This window comes from Microtus pennsylvanicus, chromosome 4 (genome assembly GCF_037038515.1).
Source record: "Microtus pennsylvanicus isolate mMicPen1 chromosome 4, mMicPen1.hap1, whole genome shotgun sequence".
In the NCBI taxonomy this organism is placed as follows: Eukaryota; Metazoa; Chordata; class Mammalia; order Rodentia; family Cricetidae; genus Microtus; species Microtus pennsylvanicus.
Genome location: NC_134582.1, coordinates 131,224,117 through 131,247,009, shown reverse-complemented (window position 1 = coordinate 131,247,009; position 22,893 = coordinate 131,224,117). Strand labels below are relative to the sequence as shown.

Sequence of the window (22,893 nt, the reverse complement as noted above, 5' to 3'; positions counted from 1 at the left end):
GAGCAAAGCTTCCCAGCACACAAAGGGACGGATGAATTGAGGGCCAGCTGCCTAAAGCTGGCTTTTGGTATTATCTGCTTCTTTCCCATCAACTTTTACATTAACAAGGCTGGTAGAGGCTTCACAGAGCTCTGTGATGCAAGATCGATGTCACTGGCTCTCTGAGAACAAATGAAGGGAGCTAACAGACCCTTAGTCATTGGGAGGGCAGGTCACATCCATTGTAAAACTGCTTTAAAACAAAGAAAGGGGAAGATGATCTGTATTACTAGGAAAGAAGAAGGTTAAAGGGAGGAACCCAGAATCTTCCTAATCGCTTCCCATGGGAATGGTCTGGATTTCTTGGACAGCACTTGGGAGACAGGCAAGATTCCATGCCCACATTCTAGAAAAATCTTTAACCAACAAGTAAACAAAAACACTCATAAAATCTTTTTTGATGGGTTCCATCACTAATGTGTTCTTTCTCTCAACATTGTCAAGTAGAACTACTTCTTAAGTGCCCAGGTAATACAAAAATAACCCAATTTGTCCGTTGCAACCCAGTCATTATCTGTAGGTTAAGTCTGTCTGGCAAAAACATAAACCTCCTTTTAGGTTTTGCTTGAGGTACAGAGAGACAGCAATTCACCAGTTCTGTGAGAGACTTATGGACCATTCTCAACAAACACTATTCCTGGAGAATTTTTATACAGAGACACGATCAGGTAAATAAACTTGACGGCATCTTGGCAGAACTGGCTGTGCACAAGGAAGCAGCGATGCTCCAATGAGCCATTCACAGTCTCTGAAACTTTTTCCAGTTAAACTAGAGTTGACTTTCCCAACACTTTTTCTTGTTTCCAAGGTAAGAATAGTTCAAGACTAGCAGGTATTTGGGGGATTATACTTATTAAATCTATTTCTCTTTGCATATTATGAAACTTATCTTCCATTGCTCGAAATCCTATCATGCGACAATTCAGTGCCCTCAGTTGTTCCTCTCCTGAACAGGAGAGGAAATCCTCATGGACTTGCCGAGTCCTAGCCCGTCTTGGTGTGTCCTGCTTCTCTGCAGGGATGCTCTGTGAGAGCAGCCTGCATGTAGGTCCAGATGGGCGCCGTGGCTCTGTTGAAGGGATAAAGAAAGTAGAGCCAAGCACGCTGGTCTCCTGTGCAGCACAGAGTGCCTGGTATTGTGTCTGGCACGCAAGCGATTCCCCAAGACCCTTAGCCTTCACGTGCACATGCGTCTCTTGAAAGTCTCGGAATATGCTAAAGTTTAGCAAGCTCTACATGTCTGTTGGGCTCCTAGGCATGGGTTCTTGTGTTCTTGTGTGTTTGTTTGGATATACGTGTGTGTGTGTGTGTGTGTGTGTGTGTGTGTGTGTGTGTGTGTGTGTGTGTTCACATGTGTCTCTGTGGAAGCCAGAGGTTGACATCAGGTGTTTCCCTTAATTGCTCTCTACTTTTCTGAGGTAGGATCTAATGCTGAACCTGTTGCTCGCTGGTTTGGTTAGGCCAGCTTGTCAAGTTGCCTTGAGGCTCATGGGCTGGTTGCCATACCTGCCTAGTTTTTGTTTTTAGTTTTTGTGGATTCCGGAGATCTAAACTCTGGCTGTCCTGTTTGCACAACAAGTGCCTTGTCCACTGAGCCATAGCTCTGTCCCCTTACCAGTTGGCCATTCTCCTGGAAGGCGGCCTGTACCCAGTGCATCACCTCATGGTATCATTTGTGTTCTAGCCAACAGGGAAACACTTGAGGAACAAATAGAAGGCCCTGTGTGCCGCCCAAATAAAAGAGAAACTGGGGGGGGGGGGGGGGGGCTTTTATAAATTTATCTCGCTTCTTTAAAGAAAAAAAAATCCCCTTTGGAGAATTTGCTAGACATTTTTTGAAAGGTCAAACAGTAAGGCTTAATTAGTAAAATGCAGGAATTAATAAAAAAGAGGGAAGAGCAAAACTACATTTTGAAACCAACTTTGTCAAGCTTCCCATGTGGAACATGAGCCAACGGCCTCTTTGCCCCTGTAACTTCACACGCGGAGAGGGAAGTCATAAGCTCACGGCGTTCTACAATTAATTTTTGTTGTTTGTTCTTGAGAGCAAATGTGCATCAGTGTCAGCAAATGCCTTTTCTACCTGCCTTGTGGAGCTATTTATTAAATCCACATTTCATGTTGCACGGAATAAAAACCAAACGCAAAACTTCTTGCACCCGTCTTATTCTAGCGAACAAATGAACCAGAAATGTAGCCTATTAGAAGAAGGTAAATTGTGTGTGATAGTCCACAGAAGGTTAAAGCAAAGGCAGATGTAAACATTTTCAAAACTGTCTTCCCAAAGATCATGTTCTCCAAACTGCTAATTAATGTAAAGTTGGATTCATATATTGAGATGTTTAATCAATTGGCAGATTGTCGTCGATAACTATGTGTCTGGAGTGGTTTGTAATGGACAGGATAATGAAGTATCCTCTATCTGCCTGAGCTACTGGGAATAACCTTCCTCCCTCCTGGGCGGCTTGCCATGCGTGATCCATCTCCTTCAAATTTAGACAAGACGCCCTTCGTCATTGCTTCCCTTACTTTTGGATGGAAAATCCAGAGAGGCAGAAAGTAAATTTCATTTTTCTGCCAGCAGTTTGTCAAGCAACATGAAGCAGAAAGGATGGTTACCAATAATATTAGTGATATTAACAGTGGCTGTGTTTCTGGAGCACTTGCTGTGCGTTGGTCTGGGCTCAGCACTGTGACTTCCTCTCCCTGAGCCTTCCTAGCATCCCACTGCTTTCAATGTTTTCGATTCCCTTCTGTCACAAAGACCTCAGCCTTGCCTCCCTCACCCAGATACAGTTTACGTAGATAATACACCCCGACTCCACATAGTTGAAAAGGTTTCATTTCCCCAGTATACCATAATGGAGAACACAAAGAAACAGAATGTATCACTGGATGCATTCAGTAGATAAATGTTGTTCCTGCCTATTCTCAAGAATAAGACAAATAGGTTTTACATCTGCCAAATTCTTTTTATGAGGCTACAGTTACCCTGATACCCAAAGCACACAAAGATGAGACAAAGAAAGAGAATTACAGACCAGTCTCCCTCGTGAACATTGATGGAGCCAGAGTTCTCCCCTGATCCTGAGAGCTGGGATGAACCCTCATAAGGAGGGAGTGTGTTTACTATGCTGATACCATCCACCCACCTCTTCTCTCTCTCTCTGCTTTCTCCAACACTACCTAAGTGAGCAAAGGGGTACTGCACAATCAAGGACATTTTTATTACATTTTAATCTATTTATTTTGAGTGCACATGTGGTGTGTAAGTGGGCATGTGTGTGCACAGCCCAGGTGTGGAAGTCCAGAGACACTTGTGAGAGTCAGTTCTCCCATTCCACTATGTGGGGGATCAAACTCACATCATTCAGCTTAGAGATTGGCGCCTTTGCTTAGCCATCTTGCTGTCCTGAACTTGTTCATTTTTGTTTTGAGAATAGGAGAGGGCACTATCATAGCATGATATTGGTGCTGGGTGCCTAAGGATGCCCAGGTCCTTTTTAAAATAAGAAAGGACTCAATGAGGTAACTGATAACCGCTGAGGCTCGTGCACCAACCTGACCTAGGAAAGAAAGTTCAGTGTGGTTCCCAGTGACAGGACCCTGGGGACCCTGCTTTGTCCCCTTCAGTGACCTTGTGACCATCTTGGAAAAGATGGTAAGTTAGTTCTTTTGCCATCTTTCCCCATTTTAATAGTGCATGGCCCAATCTTTTCACGAGGCAAGGACTGGTAGGCCTGTTATGAGAATAAGCATGAATGGATTCCAAGGAACAACAGACCCCCAGGGAGCAACGGACCCGCAGGGGACAGGAAGGAATCTGTGTTGGTAACAGAGTCTACTTCCTACATCAAATATATTCCGTCCCTCCTAGAAGTCAGACAAAAGAAGGCTTGTTCCCCCTTCTGTTCTAAGCTGGCATTGAAAGACTGCAAGGGTCTACTGCTCGAATTCCTGCAAGCCTCTGCGCTTGTCTCTGTTTGTTATACTAATAAATACTAGGTAGCTAATGTTCCCATCTGGCAGGGCAGAGAAAAAAAGCAGAAAATAATGAAGTTGCAGTTTCATCACTCGGATGCTGATGAACGTGATACCCGTTTGGCATGGGAGAAAGGTGGGTCTTTATTTTAGAGTTCTTAATTAAGAACCGCCTGGTGACAAATATTAATTAGGGCGCCAGCTGTATCCTTGAGTTTCATGGTATATTTCTTCCCATGAACCTGCGAAGGGAGTTGAATCTGAGGCTCCTTTAATCAATCAACCTTCAGGACAATTATCTGTTAAGTATACTTCATGTGTACAGGACCAGGCTGAGCAGACAGGGATTTATAGGGTGTTGTCCTTGCCTTCAGAACCTCCACCTAACTGTGGAGTGTGCAGAGAGAGCTGGTATTTTGGGCAGAGTGTGCCCTGAGCACTGTGAGTGAGGTAAGGGAAATGCAAAGTGGAAAGGGCAGGGGATCCAGGTGTCTTTCCTAAGTAGTCATGACACTGTTTTCATCTGTGTGGGCATCTAGTGGGACTCTGGGACTCTTCCCCAAAGTTAGTTATATTAATAAATCCTGGCATAAGCAATTGGAAGGTGTCTTTTTCTCCAGAGTTGAGGGCCACCCATCAGTCTGCAAAGTTGGAATTCGGGAGAGAGGTTGAAAATCGTGGGCAGAAATTGTCAAAGTGAAGATAGTTGGGCTCTAAGGAGGGAGGGATGGGATTCCCAATGGGAAAAGAGCAGTAGACCGTCCACAGAGGTGGATGGAAGCAATAAGCTAGTGGGGCCGAGAATGGACATAATGGAGCAGCATTGGGATGTGAGTTCAGATCTTCTGTCTCTCCACCAGTACTCGTGACACTGCCCACACATAGGCGTATAGACATGCACAACACATGCACCCTGCTGCAGCTTCTCACACCTCATCAGGGGTGCTGGTTAAGGGGATTCAGGGTACTGGACACACCTTCCATGATCACTCAGCTTGTTAATAAAATGGTGCCTAGAGCAAATACAAGAAACCTCAAAACCTCTCTCCACACCACTGAATCCCAAGTCTCTTTTGACACTGATGTATCAAGATACAGTGAATTCTAGTTTTTGGAATCCCTAGTAACTGAAGAGGGACTATATCAAGATGAAGTTATAACTCCCTTTTTTTCTTACCCACCCTGCCTTCCGTATATAGAGGGTTCATGATCACGAGGCTTTTCTCAAGCTGGAATATGTAATCTAATGTGCAGTTATCTAGCAGTTTTATACCTGGCTGCCCAGTGTGTTGAATTGTGTCTGTAACTTTTCAGATCTCTCAAGCCACCCACTAGTGTGCCTGGGTCATCTCCCGCGGTGTTCTGAGTCTAGAGACCTGCAGCTCTCCGTGTACCTTCACAGACTTGTGTACTCCTACCGCCTCTTGTAAAGTAGCTGAAAGTGCTCTCAAGGAGGGTCCTTTAGCTTTGAGCCTCAGACAGACTCACTTATGGAGGCTTATCTTTAAAGACTAGATTCATCCTGAGCAGCTGAGCGTCCCGTTTCCTTCCTCAACCTCTGCTGTTGAAGTTTTGGCTTCCCTGTCTCTATTCTCACTGAGTACTGGCTTTTATTTGGGTTACACTTATGTGTATGAACTGTCTCTTGCCCCAGCTTTTAGCCTTTTAAATCTAAACTTCTGAAGCTGTCTTTTCTACAGCTGAGCTATTTCACTATGAACTTCTGGACCTTATGACTGTAGACATCTGATCCTGCAGACCTGATGCCATGGCTCTGACCTGCGTGAGTGGAACCACAAATAAAGTTTCATTCAGAGAAGAAGCCTTGAAATGAGTGAACCCTGTGGTCTCTCCTTTTGAAAGTTACACTTAGTCTGAGTCTAACAAGTGGCTCAAGGGCAGCTGGTGGAGATCGGTTCTTTTCTTCCACCATGTGGGGTCTGGGGTCAGAGTTAGGTTGTCAGGGCCTAAGTCATCTTGCCAGCCACTTCTCTGAATTTTAGAGTTTGAAGAATTGCACTACCCCCGTGGCATCATCGTCGACCTAGAATAGAATCTATTCAATGACCATGAGTGGCCGCTAGTGAAAGGGGCCTGAGCACAGACACACTCTTCCACTCCTCTTGGGGGAAGTATGCGTGCTGGTAGGATGCTTGTGTCCGGGGAGGGCGGGGCTAGGCAGGCTATTAAAGAGATGCAGGTGTGGTAGTCAAGGTTTCTTCTCAGCTCCTTGGTCACATGTCTCAGGAAGAAAACATAGTGAGGAGAATGTGGCTTTCTTGCTTGCCTGTGCGCATTTCAGTTCATTGAGTGAGATTCCCTAAGAAGAAGCATTCCCAGCTCAGTCTTCCCTAAAAAGTTGCCAGCAATGGAGCGCTGAGATCTTTGATGCCTCTACGTGCTGTTTTCTTATTCTTAATATTTTGGTTTCTTCTCTAGCATCCTGTTCAAAGCTAGCAGTGCAACAGAAACTAACCTTCCTTATAGTGTCTGATAGTAATGGGCTGCAGCGCCATGTGCAGCCAGAGCAACAGAGTCTGCTGGTGTTTATAGCCAGGGAGCTGATGGCTTGGTGTGAATCCATAAGGGCGCCATGCCTTTGTGCTGGCCAGTGATCTCCAAGTCATGGCAGCAGTGTGGTCCCCTGGGAAAATCACGGCCTACCTACAAGCAATTCCAAGAGCACAAGGCACAGAGGCATGTGGAAACTCTACTCTCATGCCTAATATACAACAAGCCAAATGAATTTTTCATATTGACTTGTTTAAAAAGAAGAAGAAGAAGAACTGGAAGCATTCCAGCTTTTCTTCGCTTATGTGCCTTTTGGAGTCCTTCGAAGCAGCCAGAGGGGGAGGCCTGTAATGTAAGCACAGAGCGGTGTTTGCAAGTGTGAGCTATAGGAGAGGCAATGATGCTTTGGGAAACATTATTCTTGGTGCTGAATCGAACAAAGAGTTATTACTGCTGGAAAAAAAATGCCCAGTATCACATTGTTAATACTCTCAGATTTGGGCCTGGAGAACTGTACTGTGAATGGGGTGGGAGCTAAAGAAAGAGGAAAATGGCAAATGAAGGGGACGGATAGCCAGAAGAAAAGAGAAGAGGGAAGGCTGCCTGCTGGCATCAGCAGAGGAGAACACATAACCAGTGTCTGATGCTTTTCCTTAAGAATCTGTGTTTGCAAATTGCTGCGGAGCATCTTAGTAGAATGCAATCTGAGTAACGAAGAGCTGACTAGCACACATAGTTGGGTAAATTCCCTCAGTACTCCTGAAATATAACAGAGCAAGGAACAGTATAATGAAAAATAACACAGAGAGTAGCTAGGGGCTTAACTTATGATCAGTGTTCATTACAACAAATGACACTTTCACTGCAGAGTTACCATAAAGATTATTGACTCTTACATAATGTGGGTCCCATCTGAATAGATTCTAGAACAGCTTAGCCTGTGAATGGGAGGGCTGGAGCAAGATGAGGACTGAAGATGTACCCGATCCCCGCCTCCTCTTTTCAATTAGTGTTGGAGTGCCGCCCATTCAGAACCCTGGACAGAGCCCTCTGCATGGAGCGCTCCCTTCCTTCTTTTAGCATTGACTGGGGTGGTTTGTCTCATACCCAGGGAAGACTGCCTCAAAGAGTGACTGAACTTGTCGGGTGTTTTTATTTCTAAGGACCTTCTGTGTATTCTCCACCAGTTCCTATTTTCCTCAGGCATGCATAATACAGCATCTTTTAAAATATCTCTCTGGAAAGAAACTGTGTTTTGTGTAAAACTTTGTGCAGACGAGCATAAGGCATTTTGCAATTCTGTGGTTTCACTCAACTTCAGAATGGACAACCCCAGTTCTAGCACAGCGTTCGGCAGCCTGGATGTTTTAGTACCTATTTGGTGTCGGCCAGATACCCAGTACTTTGTTATTTCATCCTCATGACAATCCCATGATGTATGTTCTGTTAATCTCAATACTAGTTTACAGATGAGAAAGACCTCTCAGAGAAGTTGAGTAACTTGTCCAAAGTTACCCAGCCATGAAGAATTACAGGTGACTTGCAGAATAACTTAGGTGAGTTTACTGTAAGTTAGCTTCCATACAAATGCCGACCATGAAAGAAGATGTTGTATTCCCATGGTCTCCTCTCTCTCAAAGCATACTGTGCACTAAGTGTATCTGAGCTTTTCTGTTTTGAACCTGAATCCACAAGGAAATTGGATGCAGCATGTTGGGGCTGAGGGTATAGGGCCAGTTGTCAAAGTTCTTGCTGCAAAGTGTGAGGACCTGATTTCAATCCTCAGAATCCACAGAAAAGCCAGCCAGGATGGAAACACTTGTAATCCCAGTGCTGGGGAGGTGGAGATGGGAAGATTCCCAAGACTCACTGGCCAGCCAACCTAGCCTAGTTGACAATCCCTGAATCCCAGTGAGAAACCCTATCTCAAAGAACAAGGTCAGGGTTATACTCCTGAATAACAATATCCAAGATTATTCTCTAGCCTTTCCATGTACACATCACATTTATGAGCATGCCTGTACACACCTCTGCATATCGTACACACACACACAGTCAAAAGTGACCTCTTAAGCGAGCACTCCTTGTCAGGACCAGACAGGCAGACAGAGAAGCAGCATATATACTTTAGGGTACACACGATCTGTTGTCACAGACATGAGGGAGAAAACCTGCATGGGTCATCTACCCTTCTTTCAATTTTCAGAGTATTGGGTTTCTTTTGTGTGTGTTGTTGTTGCTGTTTTTAGTTTTGAGGTACATGGAGAAAATACTTCACCAGGAAATAGAAATTTTAAAAAAAATCATGAGCTTTGATGTACACAGAGGACTTAATGTTGGTGTCTAGAATCATCTGAGGACTTTTTTCCTCATGAAACTTGACTATGATGCCTTGCCTTGTTCCACAGGAGCTTCCCCGTGTTTTATAGACCCTCACAGCTGGAGTAGGCTCTTCCCACATGTCGATTATTGCATCTGCATGCTCCTTCTCTGTGTGTGTTCCCTTCGAGGTTTTCTGTCCCATGCCACCGTGGAGCGGGGAGGAGCTGCCACACCCCCTGTGCCTCTGGCATCTCCACCGCACACTTCTACTCCACCTCACACTCACCATCTGCACATCGAATGTTCTAACACCTTCCAGGGGTGTTTGGTGGGTGAGATTCTTAGACGAAGCGCTTGAGATTCTTGGATGCAGCGGGCTGTTGTGACAGGTTTCAGCTCTTCCCTGCCCACCCACAGCCACAGTTTTTGCCTGTTGGGGGCATCAGACACAAAAACCAAGTCCTGAGAGTCAGCCCCTACTCGCGGTCTTTCCCTGGGTCTCCTCATAGGTTCCTTGCTGGTGCCTGGGATCCTCCAGCAGATCTTGGGTCACAGCCAGCCTAGCCTGTAACCATCTTGGGTTTTAGCCATTTTTCTTCTGTGAACTGTATGTGTCTGAGAGACTCTTAAAAATATGATATAAAAACAAAAATATAAAAATACATGATAAACAATCTGAGTAGATCAAGGCAGGAAATATCTTATAAACTTCCTTTTGAGGGTGTTTCTTTTCTTAAACTCAAAATATGCAAATCAAGACTAAAAAGGAGGTGAAATCCAAAGATTTGTTTTTTGAAGCTGTAGTATCTTCATTATCCCTCTCATAATCGGTGCCTTGAATTCAGTACCCCTGTCTCTCCCTACTCCTGATGGAACCTCTTGTCACAAGAGCTTGCCCTGCTGCTGATCTTTATATCACCACCAGGTGTTCAAAAGTGGGGACCTGATGGAGAAGCAAAACTTGATTTGCTGTGTATCAGAGATGTCAGTGACCACATCCCAGAAACACTGCTCCAGGAGGAACTTGGCTATGATAGGGACAGGGCAGAAGGTACCCACTGTTTCTTCCTACTCTTGCTTGAAGTCACCTGGGTGGCTGACAGCCTTGTGAATAAACCACCATAGATAGTCTGTAGCTAAAGACATTCTGGTTTTGAATACTAAAGCTGTTTTGTTGTTTGGTTTTGCTCTTGGTTTAATCTTTGCAATTTCTAAGTAGAGGTGATTTTTCTCACCAAAATTCCTTGATTGCTAAAGAAAAAACTAATACTGCAATGTTTTCAATGTTAGGCATCATATCATGTTATAACCTAGCACCTTTGAGATGTCAACCCTGTGAAGTTTCATTTACTGTGCCTTGGTTAAGTATAATTGAAGCACTGTTCAAGTTCCATAAAGTACATGTTATAGGTTGATGCTGAAGTGTCCCCCACAGTTTTAGCCACTTGTTCCCCTATGTGATGGCACAATTAGGAGACTGAAAAACCTGTAGGAATCAGATCCTAGCTATACAAAATGGGTCACTAGGTGTACACGTATTAAGGTTACACCCAGCCTGTGGTTCCTGCCAGACCTTCTGCTTCCTGAACACCATGGTACAAATAGTTCTCCATCACACACACACACACACAGAGAGACCCTCTACCATCGTTCTGTCCATTAGCCAATCCATATTTTTGGTGACTATTGGGTACTAGGCATAGGAACAAAAACAATAAAACTGATTTAGACATAATCTTATTCTAGATGCATTCATGATCCATCTGGAGAGTCATTCCAACACTTGGATGCTTTTGATAATCCTAGTAATGCTATACTCGATTTCATTCAGTCAGCGGACATTTATATTGTACCTGTAGTACACTACCAGGTATCCATTAGTTTTCTTACCATTGACCAAATACCTATAGAGTCACTTAAAGGAAGAAGGACTTGGCTCACAGTTTAAAGAAACATTCTATCATTGTGGAGAAGGCTTGTCAGTGGGAGTGGACCAAGACTGTAGGCAGAAGCACAAGACTGTTTATTCACATCTCTGTGGATCAGGAAGCAAAGGGATAGGGAATGCTGATCCTGGCCTGCCTTTGTCTTTGTTCCCTTTTTGTGCAGTCCAAGACCCCGGTCCATGAGACGGTGCTTTCCACATTATCATGAGTCTTTCCTACTCTGTTAAAGCTCTCTGGAAACAGCTGCACAAACATACTAAGAGCCGTCTCCTAGTGAATCTAAGTCAGTCAAGTAGACAATGAGGATTGATCATCACAGCCAGGTAAAGAGGGGACTAAGGAAGACAGTAAGGTTCCTACCCTCTAAGGATTATTCTGTTTGGTGGGGCAAGAGGCAATAGTAATAATATGAGCAGCATAACATTATTGTGACATACAGTTAGAGGGGGCTTATGTCATCAGTGACAATGCTGATCAAGAAGACCTGGCTGGGGAGATCACACTTGAAGTAGCATAGAGTAAGAGTGTCAGCACTCAGCTGTCCTTTAATGGCAAGGAACACAAAGTCCAGGAGGAAAATCTTATATAATAAGAGCAGCTAGTGGGTTTCAGGCACATCATGGTCTATGGGCTCAATTAGCATCATTGGGCCCAACACCTCCCTGTGTTTCCATTCTGCTTTGTCTATGCCAGTTTCTCTCCTAGGCAGTCAGTCCCCTGTCCCACTCATTCTTAAGTAAACAAAAAGAAAGGCGTTTCTTCCCTCAACAGCTCAGAACCTAGACCTGCTTCTCTTGTTAGCTATCATGGACCACTTGCTCATTTACCATCCAATTATTTTAGCCAAGATGACAAGACATCCTGGCAGGCTTAGGATGAGGTGAGTCACATGACCTCCAAAGCCATCAGTATCCTCAGAGTTAATTATCTTCTCATCAAGGTATTTAAGCTTCCAGTGCCTCTGTTTCTTCATCCGTCAATGAGCATCCTGATGGTTCCTTTCTAGGGGAGAACTTGGGAATAACTCTGGACAGGCAAATAAGGACCAGTGTCAGAAGTGGCAAGAACCTGGGATGAAAGCAGGGAGGGAAGTTATGCTGCCTAGTTTTATGTCAACATGACACAAACTAGAATCATCAAAGAGGAGCAAGCCTCAATTGAGAAAACACCTCCATAAGATATGGCTGTATAGCATTTTCTTAATAAGTGATATTTGGGGGAGGGCCCAGCCAATTGTGGGTGATGTCATCTGGTGGTCCTGGGTTTTATACAAAAGCAGACTGAGCAAGCCGTGAGGAGCAAGTTAGTAAGAAGTACCCCTCCATGGCCTCTGCATCAGCTTCTGCCTCCAGGTTCCTGTCCTACAAAAAGCCTTCCCTTGCTGCTTTTGATGATGGAGTGTTATCTGGGACTGTGAGCAAAATAAACTTTTTCCTGCCAAAGTTGTTTTCGGTGATGATGTTTCATCACAGCGGTAGTAACGCTGACTAAGACAAGTAATGGCAGAGTGTAGGGAGCTGACCTTGGGCTGGACCATGTAGGCATGGCCCATGTGTGCAGAGCAAGAGAAGCCACTGTGATTGATCCCTCCGCTTTACTGTGGATGTAGCATTCTTGAACATGTACACACTGCAGTTGCTGTCCCCTGCTGCCTTTCTCTGGAGGTGCAGAAGTCCCCCCACTGCCTACATTGAACCCACTTTTTCCATTGGTGACCATTGTTTCTAAGAACAGGGTCTCTTTCCATCTCTGTGGGTGTCTGTTGTGGTCAAGCTCACTGGCTTAGGGACTATGCTGGTGCTATTTTGATGACTTGTCATGTCCCTACTTCAATTCACTCTGTATTGATTTATCATTTAACACACAAAGAACAATCTTGTTTCCCATATATTCGGGTTTTAGGGTGGTGCCTCAGCATTGGTCCAGCTATCATAAGCTCTTCATATACTTGGTAATTTTGTATTGGCAGAATGTGAAGTTTAAGGTGATTTATAAAATAGGAACGAAATGTCACAATAGCTTGTGGTATTTTATTTTATTAGCACCTAGTTATCCAGGTTCCAAAATCTCTTTGGAAAATTACTATTTAACTTTTAAGACCAGACTCAAGTTATTGGGGTTTGGGTTTTCATAGTAGTGAATTTAAGGAATAATTTTTGAAATAAGTAAATTAACCTCGGGGGAATGGAGGGGGAAGTCCCTCCAGGTATAGTGTTTATCGAAGAAGCCTGTTTGGGGAACTTCCCAGTGTCCTTGGTGTCTTTCCTTTCACCTCTGAGTTCAGTTTGGAAATTGCAACATTTAGCACTTTGCAGTTTAATTTAAAAGGATTACCTATTTTCTTAAATGCTTAAGCAGCGGAGCAAGTTGCAGCTATTGATTTTCCTCTGCATGTATTCCGTGAAAGCCGTTTCTGCTCCTTCCCCGGGGAGCATACCTCCTGAACTGCATGCTTGCTGGTGACAGCTTGGACCTCTGATACATAGCCAAAGACTTTGTCTAATATCCTTTCCACTGCTCAGGGAATTTTTATTAAGTGAAAGCATCATTAGAGTAGACAGGATGATGAAGTTTAATGAGCATCTTCTAGCTATGGTATTGTTGGTTTTGCTCTTTCCCGAATCTACTGTTCGTCCCTCCAGTGGGGCAGAGAGTGAGGTTGGGATGTGTGGAGTGTTTTCAGTTCTGCCTTCTAGTATGTATAGTATTTTGGCACAGCCTCACATGTGTGTTCAAGCAGCTACGCATTCCTTTGGGCTGTTTGTATAGATGCTGCTTACCCGTGTATGTTTGTACACTCCTTTTACACTCTGTTGAGCACAGCGAACACTGGGAGAGATGATGGCAAAGATGTGAAGGGCTCATATTGCTGCTGGTAAGACTGTGTGGAAGCATCTCAAAAAAAAAAAAACCATAGCATTTTGAATTAATGAGACTTATCTTAGGAATGGAATAGTTATATGTTTTTTCTTCAGGACTCAGCGATTTATGTGCTAAGATCCTGTCACCAGCCCCTCATAGCTGCTAGATGAGATAAATAAAGATAGTGCAAATGCTTATTAATAATCCAGACTTCACACTTTGTCCACAAATTTATTTGCAGCCATGTTAAATTTAGCATCCTACCATCAGATTACAGATTACAAGCAAAATTACTTCTCATTATTTTTGCTGGCCATCTACTTAGCTTTTAAAATTGGTTCTTTTCTTGGTCTGTATAAGGACTTGCCATGGAAACACCCAAAACAACAGTAGGGAGGCATATGACACAGCAAACGACTTGAGAGCAGCATATTGCACCTCGCATATACCTGGCATTCCGAAACACAATATTTACACGGCACACAATGTGTTTCTAGTGTGCCTTGGGTATACAGAATACAAAGGAAGGCAAGTTTGCATCCCCCACTCTCCAGAAGAAAAAAAAAACATGGTCCTCTTATGAAGAAAACAAGACTGGAAAGTCTGGAATGACATACGACAAGATAACTCAGTCAGGTTTGAACTTCAGAGTAATTGTCTGGGTTGACCCATGCCTGAAGTTGGAAAGTAAGTGTCCGTTTTCTCGTTTGGATAAGAAAGATAACAATGGGACCTACTCCACTGGGCGACTGTGACAGTGGCTAGTGAGTGCATGGACGCCGCAGTGCCATGAGCATGGTGTCATCAGGCATTCTGCCGATGCCTTGAAATAGTGAGCCAAGGGCAGAAGTCACTGTGTTAGCCAGGACATAATGGTGAGAGACTAGTGAATCCCATAGTGCTTCCTGAAGGCAGAATAGCGGAGAAGACCAGTGAAAGCCGGGGAAGCCTCAAAGTAAGATTGAAAAGTGTCTTGTAGAAAGGACCAGGCCAGCATTCTGGGCAGTAATAGCACGGATCATCTAAAGCAAAAGCACAGAGACCCAGATGAATGATAGCTGGTAAAACACTAATATCAGGCCTCAGACTGACATAGCATTTTTTCTTTTATATGTGTATTTGTGTGTTATGGGTGTCCATGTGAGTGGGCACATGTATGTTTGTGTGTCCATGGAGATACAAGGTTGTCACTGAGTATTTTCCTCTGTCATCCTCCTAATTTACTGAGATGAGTTCTCTCAATTGAATTCACCTCTCTGTATTTCAGGCAGGCTACTTAGCCAGCTTGTTCTGGGGATCCGCGGCCTGCTCTTTTTAACCCCTGGAATTACAGTTAGATCACTTTTCCTTGGCTTCCAGATACCTGAACTTCTGTGTTCATGTTTATCCGAAAAGGGCTTTTTAACCCCAGAGCCATCTTTCTGGCCCAAGCTTTTTCCCAGATACCTCAATGAGATCATATCAGGCTAGACTGCCTTCTCGATCCAGTTTCCAGGGAGTTGCTAGAATTCCTCCAAGGAGGCTCTTTGGAGCTGCTCGCCTGCTTTGTTACATTTTGTAACTGATTCTCCAGCTGGGTTGAAGAGGTCGACGACTTGGAAAGCTTCAATGTCCTCATCGGAGCTGTAAAATTAGATGATCTTTCTGTGGAAGAGGATACAAAGGAATAAAAACAGAGACACGGGACAGAAGAGGTCTTCAAAGATGCCTTCAGAGGATTTCCGGGCTGTGCTTCGTAGCCAAGAGAGAAACCTTCCAGGAAGAAGGAGTGGGTTGGTGCACAGTGGTCCTCACGTGGCAGCTCTCCAGAAATGAGATGTTCACAGCAGAAGACCGCAAGAAAACATATGGCTTTGTCTAAGACTGGAAGTGTCCCCGTTCAGCAGAACTCACACATCCGTAATGGGAAACTGCGCATCTCATAATGCTTAATAGAAACACTGATTGCAAAATCTATTCTGATATGCTAGGCTGGAACATTTTGTTGAATAACTGAATTCAATACCCCATTACCTACTCACTGGTAGTAGTTTTCAGTTTCATGGACTTGGTATGGTCTGTGTGCCACTGCTTTAATAAGACACCTCAGTAGAGCTGCTTTTCCAGGTAGGGTCCTCATGACAATAGCAGTCTGCAGGATCTTTTCCTAATGGTTCCCCTGGTCCTCCCAGTGCGTCTTCTGCTGGTGGCTCGGGGCATGGCTTTCTCCTTTCACTCTAGTCTTCACAGATGAAGGTGGAGGGCCCTTGTGTTCCTGAGCAAGGAGATTCTGAGAGCAGCCACAAACCAAATGTGCTTTTAAAATTGACAAGGTGTGCTTCTCAGGCTCCTGGGAGGAATGGACCCTTTTCTGTCACTTTAGAGTATCCCTCGTCGTGGTGGGTTTTTTTCGAACTCACTAACCATCTTCCATTTATCTTCTACAAACCTTAGATTTCAGAAGTGGGATTTTCTAGGACTCTTTGCAAAAGACACATCTCCCTCTCCCCCATTTTCCAGCTTGCTTGAGCACTTTGGCCACTAGTGACTGTAAGCTCCTTGGTAATCTTGAGCAAGATTCTCTCTGTCAACACTGTCAGTTCAACATGGCCAGGTGCCAGTGCCTGTTGGAATCCTTTCAAGAAACAGAACCCAGGGACATAAGGTCACAATATAGGTTCCAGATGATACAGCAGAGTGCATATGTGCACGTGTGTGTGAGTGTGTGTGCACGTGTGTGTGAGTATGTGTGTGTGAGTGTGTGTGATGGTGTGTGTGTGTGGGAGGAGGAGGACTAGTAGACTGGGTCATGAGTCTTGTGAGATGTTAGAGGTAGTGATAGTCTTTAGAGCATCTATCGTGTGCCAACATGGACAGTATCATTTCTCTGTGTCTAGCTCCATCTTTCCTGAAGCCCTCTCCAAGGTTGCAGAGAAATTTCATCTCCGTCCTGTAGAAGAGAACATCAGACTGTGGTGACTTAGTGGTATCCCCAAGGCCGTGTAGCATTGGGAACTGAATGCGGTACAGATGAAATAAGTACACAGCTGGATCTCTTCTCCCCAGGGTCTGCAGTCCTCGATGCTGTGGGCTACATCACAGCTTGGAAGTGACAGAGTGTTCAGGGCTGAGGGATGGCTGGGGTCTTCTTGGGTGCAGAAATGGGAAGGAACGAGACAAGTGGAAGAGGCCGGATTCTCCAAAGTCCTAAACCTTAGAGTGTATTGGAAGGATTACGATGTGGTCACCTTTGCAGACCAGTGATCTGTCTGTCACACCTAGAAAATGGAGGTCCCCCTGGGTAATAAGTAGTGCAGCCAAGAATGGTACCCAAGAATTTGGACCCTGAGATATGTGTCCTTACTGCCCTGCCACAGTCCATCTCTCAGTGGGGACAACTGCTCAGGATAAGGCTGACTCTTATCTGCCCACATAGCTGGAGGAATTAAAGGATCACACAGGGGACAGAGGCACCATCCAACCCTTCAGTGACTCACTGAGGAAGTGGGGCAATGCATTTAGCTCAGCCACGGTTGCTTCCTTCAAAGAGAATTAAAACCTTTCTTCTAGAGTGTCTAAAGCTTTGTCATTGCTAGAAAATAACATGTTATTTTTCAGAGGAAACTCCTAATGAAATAAGATAACCATGTGATTAACTCTACTTAACCACTCTGAGTAGAACTCCATATCATAAGCCCTCGTTTTCAAAAGTGTTTTCTGCCTTCTTCCAGTAGATTTGCCATGGTGCCCAGCCTAGAGATACCCTGTAAGGAAAGTCCCTTACTTACAGGTGAGGAAACTGAGGCATGGCAGAGGGCGGGTGCCTGTGAAAGCTGCTGCTGATTTGCTCAGCGTCAACAATGTTTAAGGGTCAAAACACAGACTGCAACACCTGCAGTGACTGCTTAGCCCTTTGTAGTGCCTTGCTGCAAAGCCCTGGGAAGCCCAAGCACACACAGTGTGAGCTGAGTGTCAAAGGCAGTAATTGAAACACTGGAACATTCCTGTTCTTTCTCTAAAGGGAAGGAGAGCCTTGCCGAGTGCCACGTGGCTTTAGCATCTCCTTCAGAACTGACTTTTCTGGATCCCTGCCCCTCCAGGGAATGTCCTGCTTGCCCGTGTGGTTCGCTGCGTTCAGGCCATGCCAGTCAAGTCCTTCATGAGACTTGAGCTCTCTTGACCCTCCATCTCCTCTTGTATGCCTTTGCTAATACTGAGGTAGTTTTGCGTTTCCCTGTGGTATTAGTTATACTTTCTCATCGCTATGACAGAATACCTGACAGCCACAATTTAAAAAAGGAGGATTTATTTTGTCTCTTCATTTCAGGGGATACCAATCCATCATGATGTAGGCATAGCGTTGAAAGCTTGTGGCATGGCTTGGAACACCCTTCGATGATAAGGAAGCCAAGTGGGACCAGAAGCTAAACCCAGTATAATTCTAAAGACCGCCCCCCCCAGTGCCCACATTTTCCAATTAGGCCCCATATTTCTGTAGACATGTGCCCCCCACGAAAGAATTGTGCCATTGACTACATATCGGGGGTTCAAACCCAGCTTTTGAGAGTATTTCACATTCACACCAGAACACATACGAATGAGCTGTCTTGTTCCTCTTGGCTTTTCTAATCCATCACGTCTGATGTTGTCTGAGTTTGAGCATGTGTATTTCTTTTTCCTTTGTGGGGATAAGAGGTTGTAAAACAGAGGGAAAATATAAGAAATCAGTGGAACAGATGATCCTGACGTCAGGGTCAGATCTTGGCTCTGTGACGTGCAAAAGGACCTCAGAGATGAGAGTCCTCCAGGGCAGCACTGGGTATGTGGCCTTGGGTGAAGAGCTCACAGAGGCTATAGGGTTGAAAAGTATTTTTCCAAATGTGCAAATGAAGGTAAAGAGTAGGATGGCCGGCCTGCTTTGGCTCGGTGTGCTTTCTGTTTATTGTCTCTGGGCAAGATTCTGGGAAGGCAATACATAGGCAGAGATATTGACAGCATGGGAATTGCGTGGCAGAACTAAGGCTGGACTTGCTTTGTGCACCATTAAAAGCCATTAGTTCTTTCTAGGTTATAGGACCCCAGGTGTCCAGGCCACTCTGACCATTATGCTAGTACAAAGCTCGCTGAGCTCCTAATTGCTGCAGGGCTGAAGCCTATCTGCAGGCTCCCTTGTAACCTGTACAGAGATAGGCTGCCTCTTTGATACAAGAGGATGACTGTCCCTTTTACCTGCAGAGCAGTCCGCATACCTGGCTCTGGGTTCCATCCCCTGTGAGCTGTATACTCTGAATTCTCAGCTCTGTAAGGGCAGACCTCTCCATCACCCCTGTTGGAACAACCATCTTCTAAACTGGCACTTGGGAGTCTGCAGAAGAGCAAACATAATGTTACCTACTATAACACCAGCTCCTGGCTTGCCGCCTACCAAGGAGACAATTCCGTTTGCCAGGTCCTCCCCTCAACTTGTCAGCCAGAGTGTTGATGCCAGTCAAGTGCATCCTTGTGTTCCTCACTGTGTGTAGTCATATAGTGTTAGTGTCAAAACGGGGAGAAGGGGTTAGGGGTGTCGCTCAGGGATAAAGCACTTATCTAGCATACCTGTGACCCTGGACTCATCCTGAGCTGTGCACTGTAAGTAAATCAGAAAGCAAACAGACCCAGAAACAAACCTTCAGAAGAATAGATGTGATGCTGAGTAGGCATCAGTGACTGCCTACCCGGAGAGGTGGGACTCTTGGCTGACTCTCATCCCATTAACCAAGAGCAGGTTCAACTGTGACTGAGGCCAGGCCTTTCCTCTAGAGATACCAAGGGCTGAGAGGTCCATGGAACTCTCTGGAAAACACAGTTATATTACCAAGGGGAGTTAAGGCTGAGCTCTATTTATTTTAGGGTGGCTTTAATTTTGTTTAATCAGAATTACTCATAAATTATGGATTAATTACTATCTCCCGCTCAGTTAAACCCTTCCGGCAATAGATGCCATCCACTTTAATTGCGGGGCACTTTGTCAACATTTAATCAGCGGTACTTATTAAAGTGGCATTGATGTGTGGTGGCCATCCCCACACTATCCATCATCCATGAGCAGCCAATCTGATCTCTAAGACATTGCTCTTAGTCACATTAGCTGGCCCCTGGGCTTTCAGTCCAAGCATTGGTACTTACTGCTCTTGAAATGGATATTCTGTCTCTCAAGTTCAATGAGTCCTTTGTCCTTGTAGGTATAAATACTCTTAATTCTTTGGAACACTGCTCTAGAAGGGCTTTGTAAACATGACCTGTGTTCACAATCCCTTCCTCATCCTGCACCCTGTCCAAGAAGTGTGAAATACCAAGAATCTTGTCTATGATAGAAAACCATAGCACAGGGGGTATGCACATACATACACGTCTGTACATGCATGTGTAAAATCATAAATTCTTAGAATGGATGAGGCAGAGTAAACAAACATTTTTCACTTGTCAAACATACCTGGTGCTTGAATATTTAAAGTTCTTTCTAAAGAATCAGACTAGTAAACAAAGCTCATGACTCTACCCTCTCTCTTTCTCTCTTTAGTCTCTACGGCAGACACATGCAGGCGAACCCAGAACCCCCAAAGAAGAATAACGACAAATCAAAAAAGATCAGCCGGAAACCCCTAGCAGCCAAGAACAAATAAGGAGAAGACACTCTGGACTCCGGCCTCCTCTCTAGATCTCCTGGCCTTCCTCGCTCTGTCTCACAAATCAGTACAGTGTGCCTGTGCCTACTTAAAAAAAGAAAAGAAAGAAAAGAAAATCCTTTTCCGTCTCTCCTCCCAATGCTTGAGTGCAACCTCACCTTTGCACTTTTGAAATCCTTGTGGTAGGTGGTACATTTTATAAAGCCTTAACTCCATTCCCATTTGTTTCCTTAAAATTGCCAAAGGCAGGAAACAAAGCTCCCATTCTCCTGCAAATTCCATGGTAGGCACGGGTTTCAGTTCCTTGAATAAACGTCACAAGGCTGCTTATTATCAAAAGAATAATTAAAATCATGTAACTACTTAAATGTCACAGTTAACACTTTTAACACTTTTCATTCTTTCTGTTTATTCACATAACTCATTATTGTGCCTTATTAAAAAAAAAATCTTCCTTCACCGCCAAGCTATTATGTTCATTTAACTCCAAAATGATTTTAATAAAGTCTTGAATTTATATCACACGTTACTTCTTGACTAAAATAAAAAATTAACCTAGTATTGGGGTATATATATACATTTTTTATTATTCCCTCAACACCCCCCAAAAATTTACCTCATCTAATTTTGATTGTAGATGATCATCTATAAGCCTTATCATGAAAGAAATAAAAAATAATTAAATCATTGTTGCTTTCCTCTTGCATCAATTTATCAGGTTTCTTTCTTTCTTCTCCTTTGAAGACTGTTTCTAAATTAAGAAGGAAGAGAAAAACAATCTCGAGGAGATTCTGGCAGAGGATTTTGGAAAGCTGTCATCGTTCACCAAACGAAACTGTGACTTTTGCCAGTGCTTGCTAGACAAGGACTGTGGAAGAAGGGAAAGAGAAACTCAAGTGTGTGTGTGTGTGTGTGTGTGTGTGTGTGTGTGTGTGTGTGTGTGTGTGTTTCTAACTGGAGAGAATCTGTTCACACAGAAACATTCTCCTAAGACTTGCTGCCAAAAAAGTTGTGCAAATGTGTACAAGCTATAGCACACCTGGTACGGGGCCACCCTGACAGGGTCACCAGATGACCAGTTCTCAACCCTCTGCGTTAGGCAGTTTTCCTTCTCGCCAGCAGTGGTGGGCGTGGGGATGAAAATAAGCCCAAACACAAGTTTTGTGGGAGCACCTGGAGACCTCACAGCAAAAGACACGTACAATGAGATGGGCTTCTGGCAGGCTATGGGGGAAGGACCTAACATTTCCCTTGCAATACTTGCCATCCATTTCCCAGCTGGGCCCTAAGCGAGCCAGAGTCAGACCAAATTCATTTGGGCATGAAGTTCTAATCTCAGCTGAGAGCACAGCATTACAAATTTTTTTTTCCAGTTAGTACACTGGGAACCATTACCCATGGGAAGCCCCAACTGCCACTCTCTGGTCCAGGCTCCAAAGGATGTTCACAGACACAGAGTTGGCCTCACCATGGTTTATTTTTATTTTTATTTTAAAGCTTGTGAAGTTGTACGAGGAAGAACACTGCTACCACTATTGCATGACAGCTGTCGCCAACAATTAAATTAGCAGCAAAGTCTTAATAAAAACAGCAATATGGAAGTCTGTAAGAAATCTCTCTTTCAGAAGGTGAGCTCTCTAGATAGGAATATGGGCCAAGCATTTACATTTGTTAGGAGGCAGTATCCCCCAAAAGCGTGAGGGAAATAAAAAGGCAAAAACTCACTAGTAATCAAAAAAATACAAATCAAAAATAAGCAATGTCTAGCAGTGAGAAGTGAGCAAATCTTTTGGAGGTGGGCACTAAATGTTAGAGGAGGGATGGGAGGTACACATTCTTCTCTACTGCCACAGGGAATATAAATTTCCATCGAGGCTGGGTGTAGCACTGCAATAATGCACACAGCAAAGACCTAAAATCATTTCCTTCCGAACAAGAATTTTTACTTCCAAGGATATATCCTGAAGGCACTGCCAGAGGTACAGACAGAGAGAGGTGTGTGAAGATTGCCCTGGTGGCATGGCAGCGGTGACTGAATGTAGGGAAAGCCAGCTGACCGAATGGGAGAATTCCACAGTGTCTGCAGTCAATGAACAACGTCTCAGGACAGCGGGGAATATCTCATTATACCAGATGGTTAAATAGCAAAAAGATCTTCAAACTATGAAAAAATGATCCTAATTTTCTTTTTGTAAAGTTGTGTTTGTAGTATGTGCATGTAAAACCACATCAAAGAGGTTGATGAATTATTGCCGCATTGTGGACTAGGATCCTTTTTCTCGTTTTATTTTTTAGCCTGACTCTGTGCTTTTAAACTTCTGTAATGACCATGTAACTTGTAATCAAAAACATCAAATGCATTTATTTTCAGAATGAACGTGGTATATTATACATATAACATAGTCCAGAAAATAAGATCGTGTATTTAAATTTAAAGCATAATATAAAATGTCACGTTAGCATTTTCTGTTACTAAAATGGATTTCCACATCCTTTTTAAAAAGACTTCTTTTATTATTTATGTATGTGAATGTGTGCAGGTGCATATACCTACAGGTGCCCAGAGACACCAGAATCAGACCTCC

General features: G+C 44.1%; 1 protein-coding gene across 3 annotated transcripts in view; it reads left to right on the top strand.

Annotated features, from left to right (window-relative positions):
* Positions 1 to 20,825, top strand: part of Rsu1 (Ras suppressor protein 1) — a 176,638-nt gene extending 155,813 nt beyond the window's left edge. For 2 of the 3 annotated variants that reach the window (XM_075970520.1, XM_075970521.1), the window contains exon 9: positions 20,203 to 20,825. In XM_075970520.1, the coding sequence (XP_075826635.1) occupies positions 20,203 to 20,305 (103 nt within the window). In that variant the 3' untranslated portion in view covers positions 20,306 to 20,825. Of the gene's footprint in view, positions 1 to 17,371; positions 17,431 to 20,202 lie in introns of all 3 variants that reach the window. The other variant, XM_075970519.1, reaches the window with a different exon arrangement.
* The last annotated feature ends 2,068 nt before the right edge of the window (positions 20,826 to 22,893 follow it).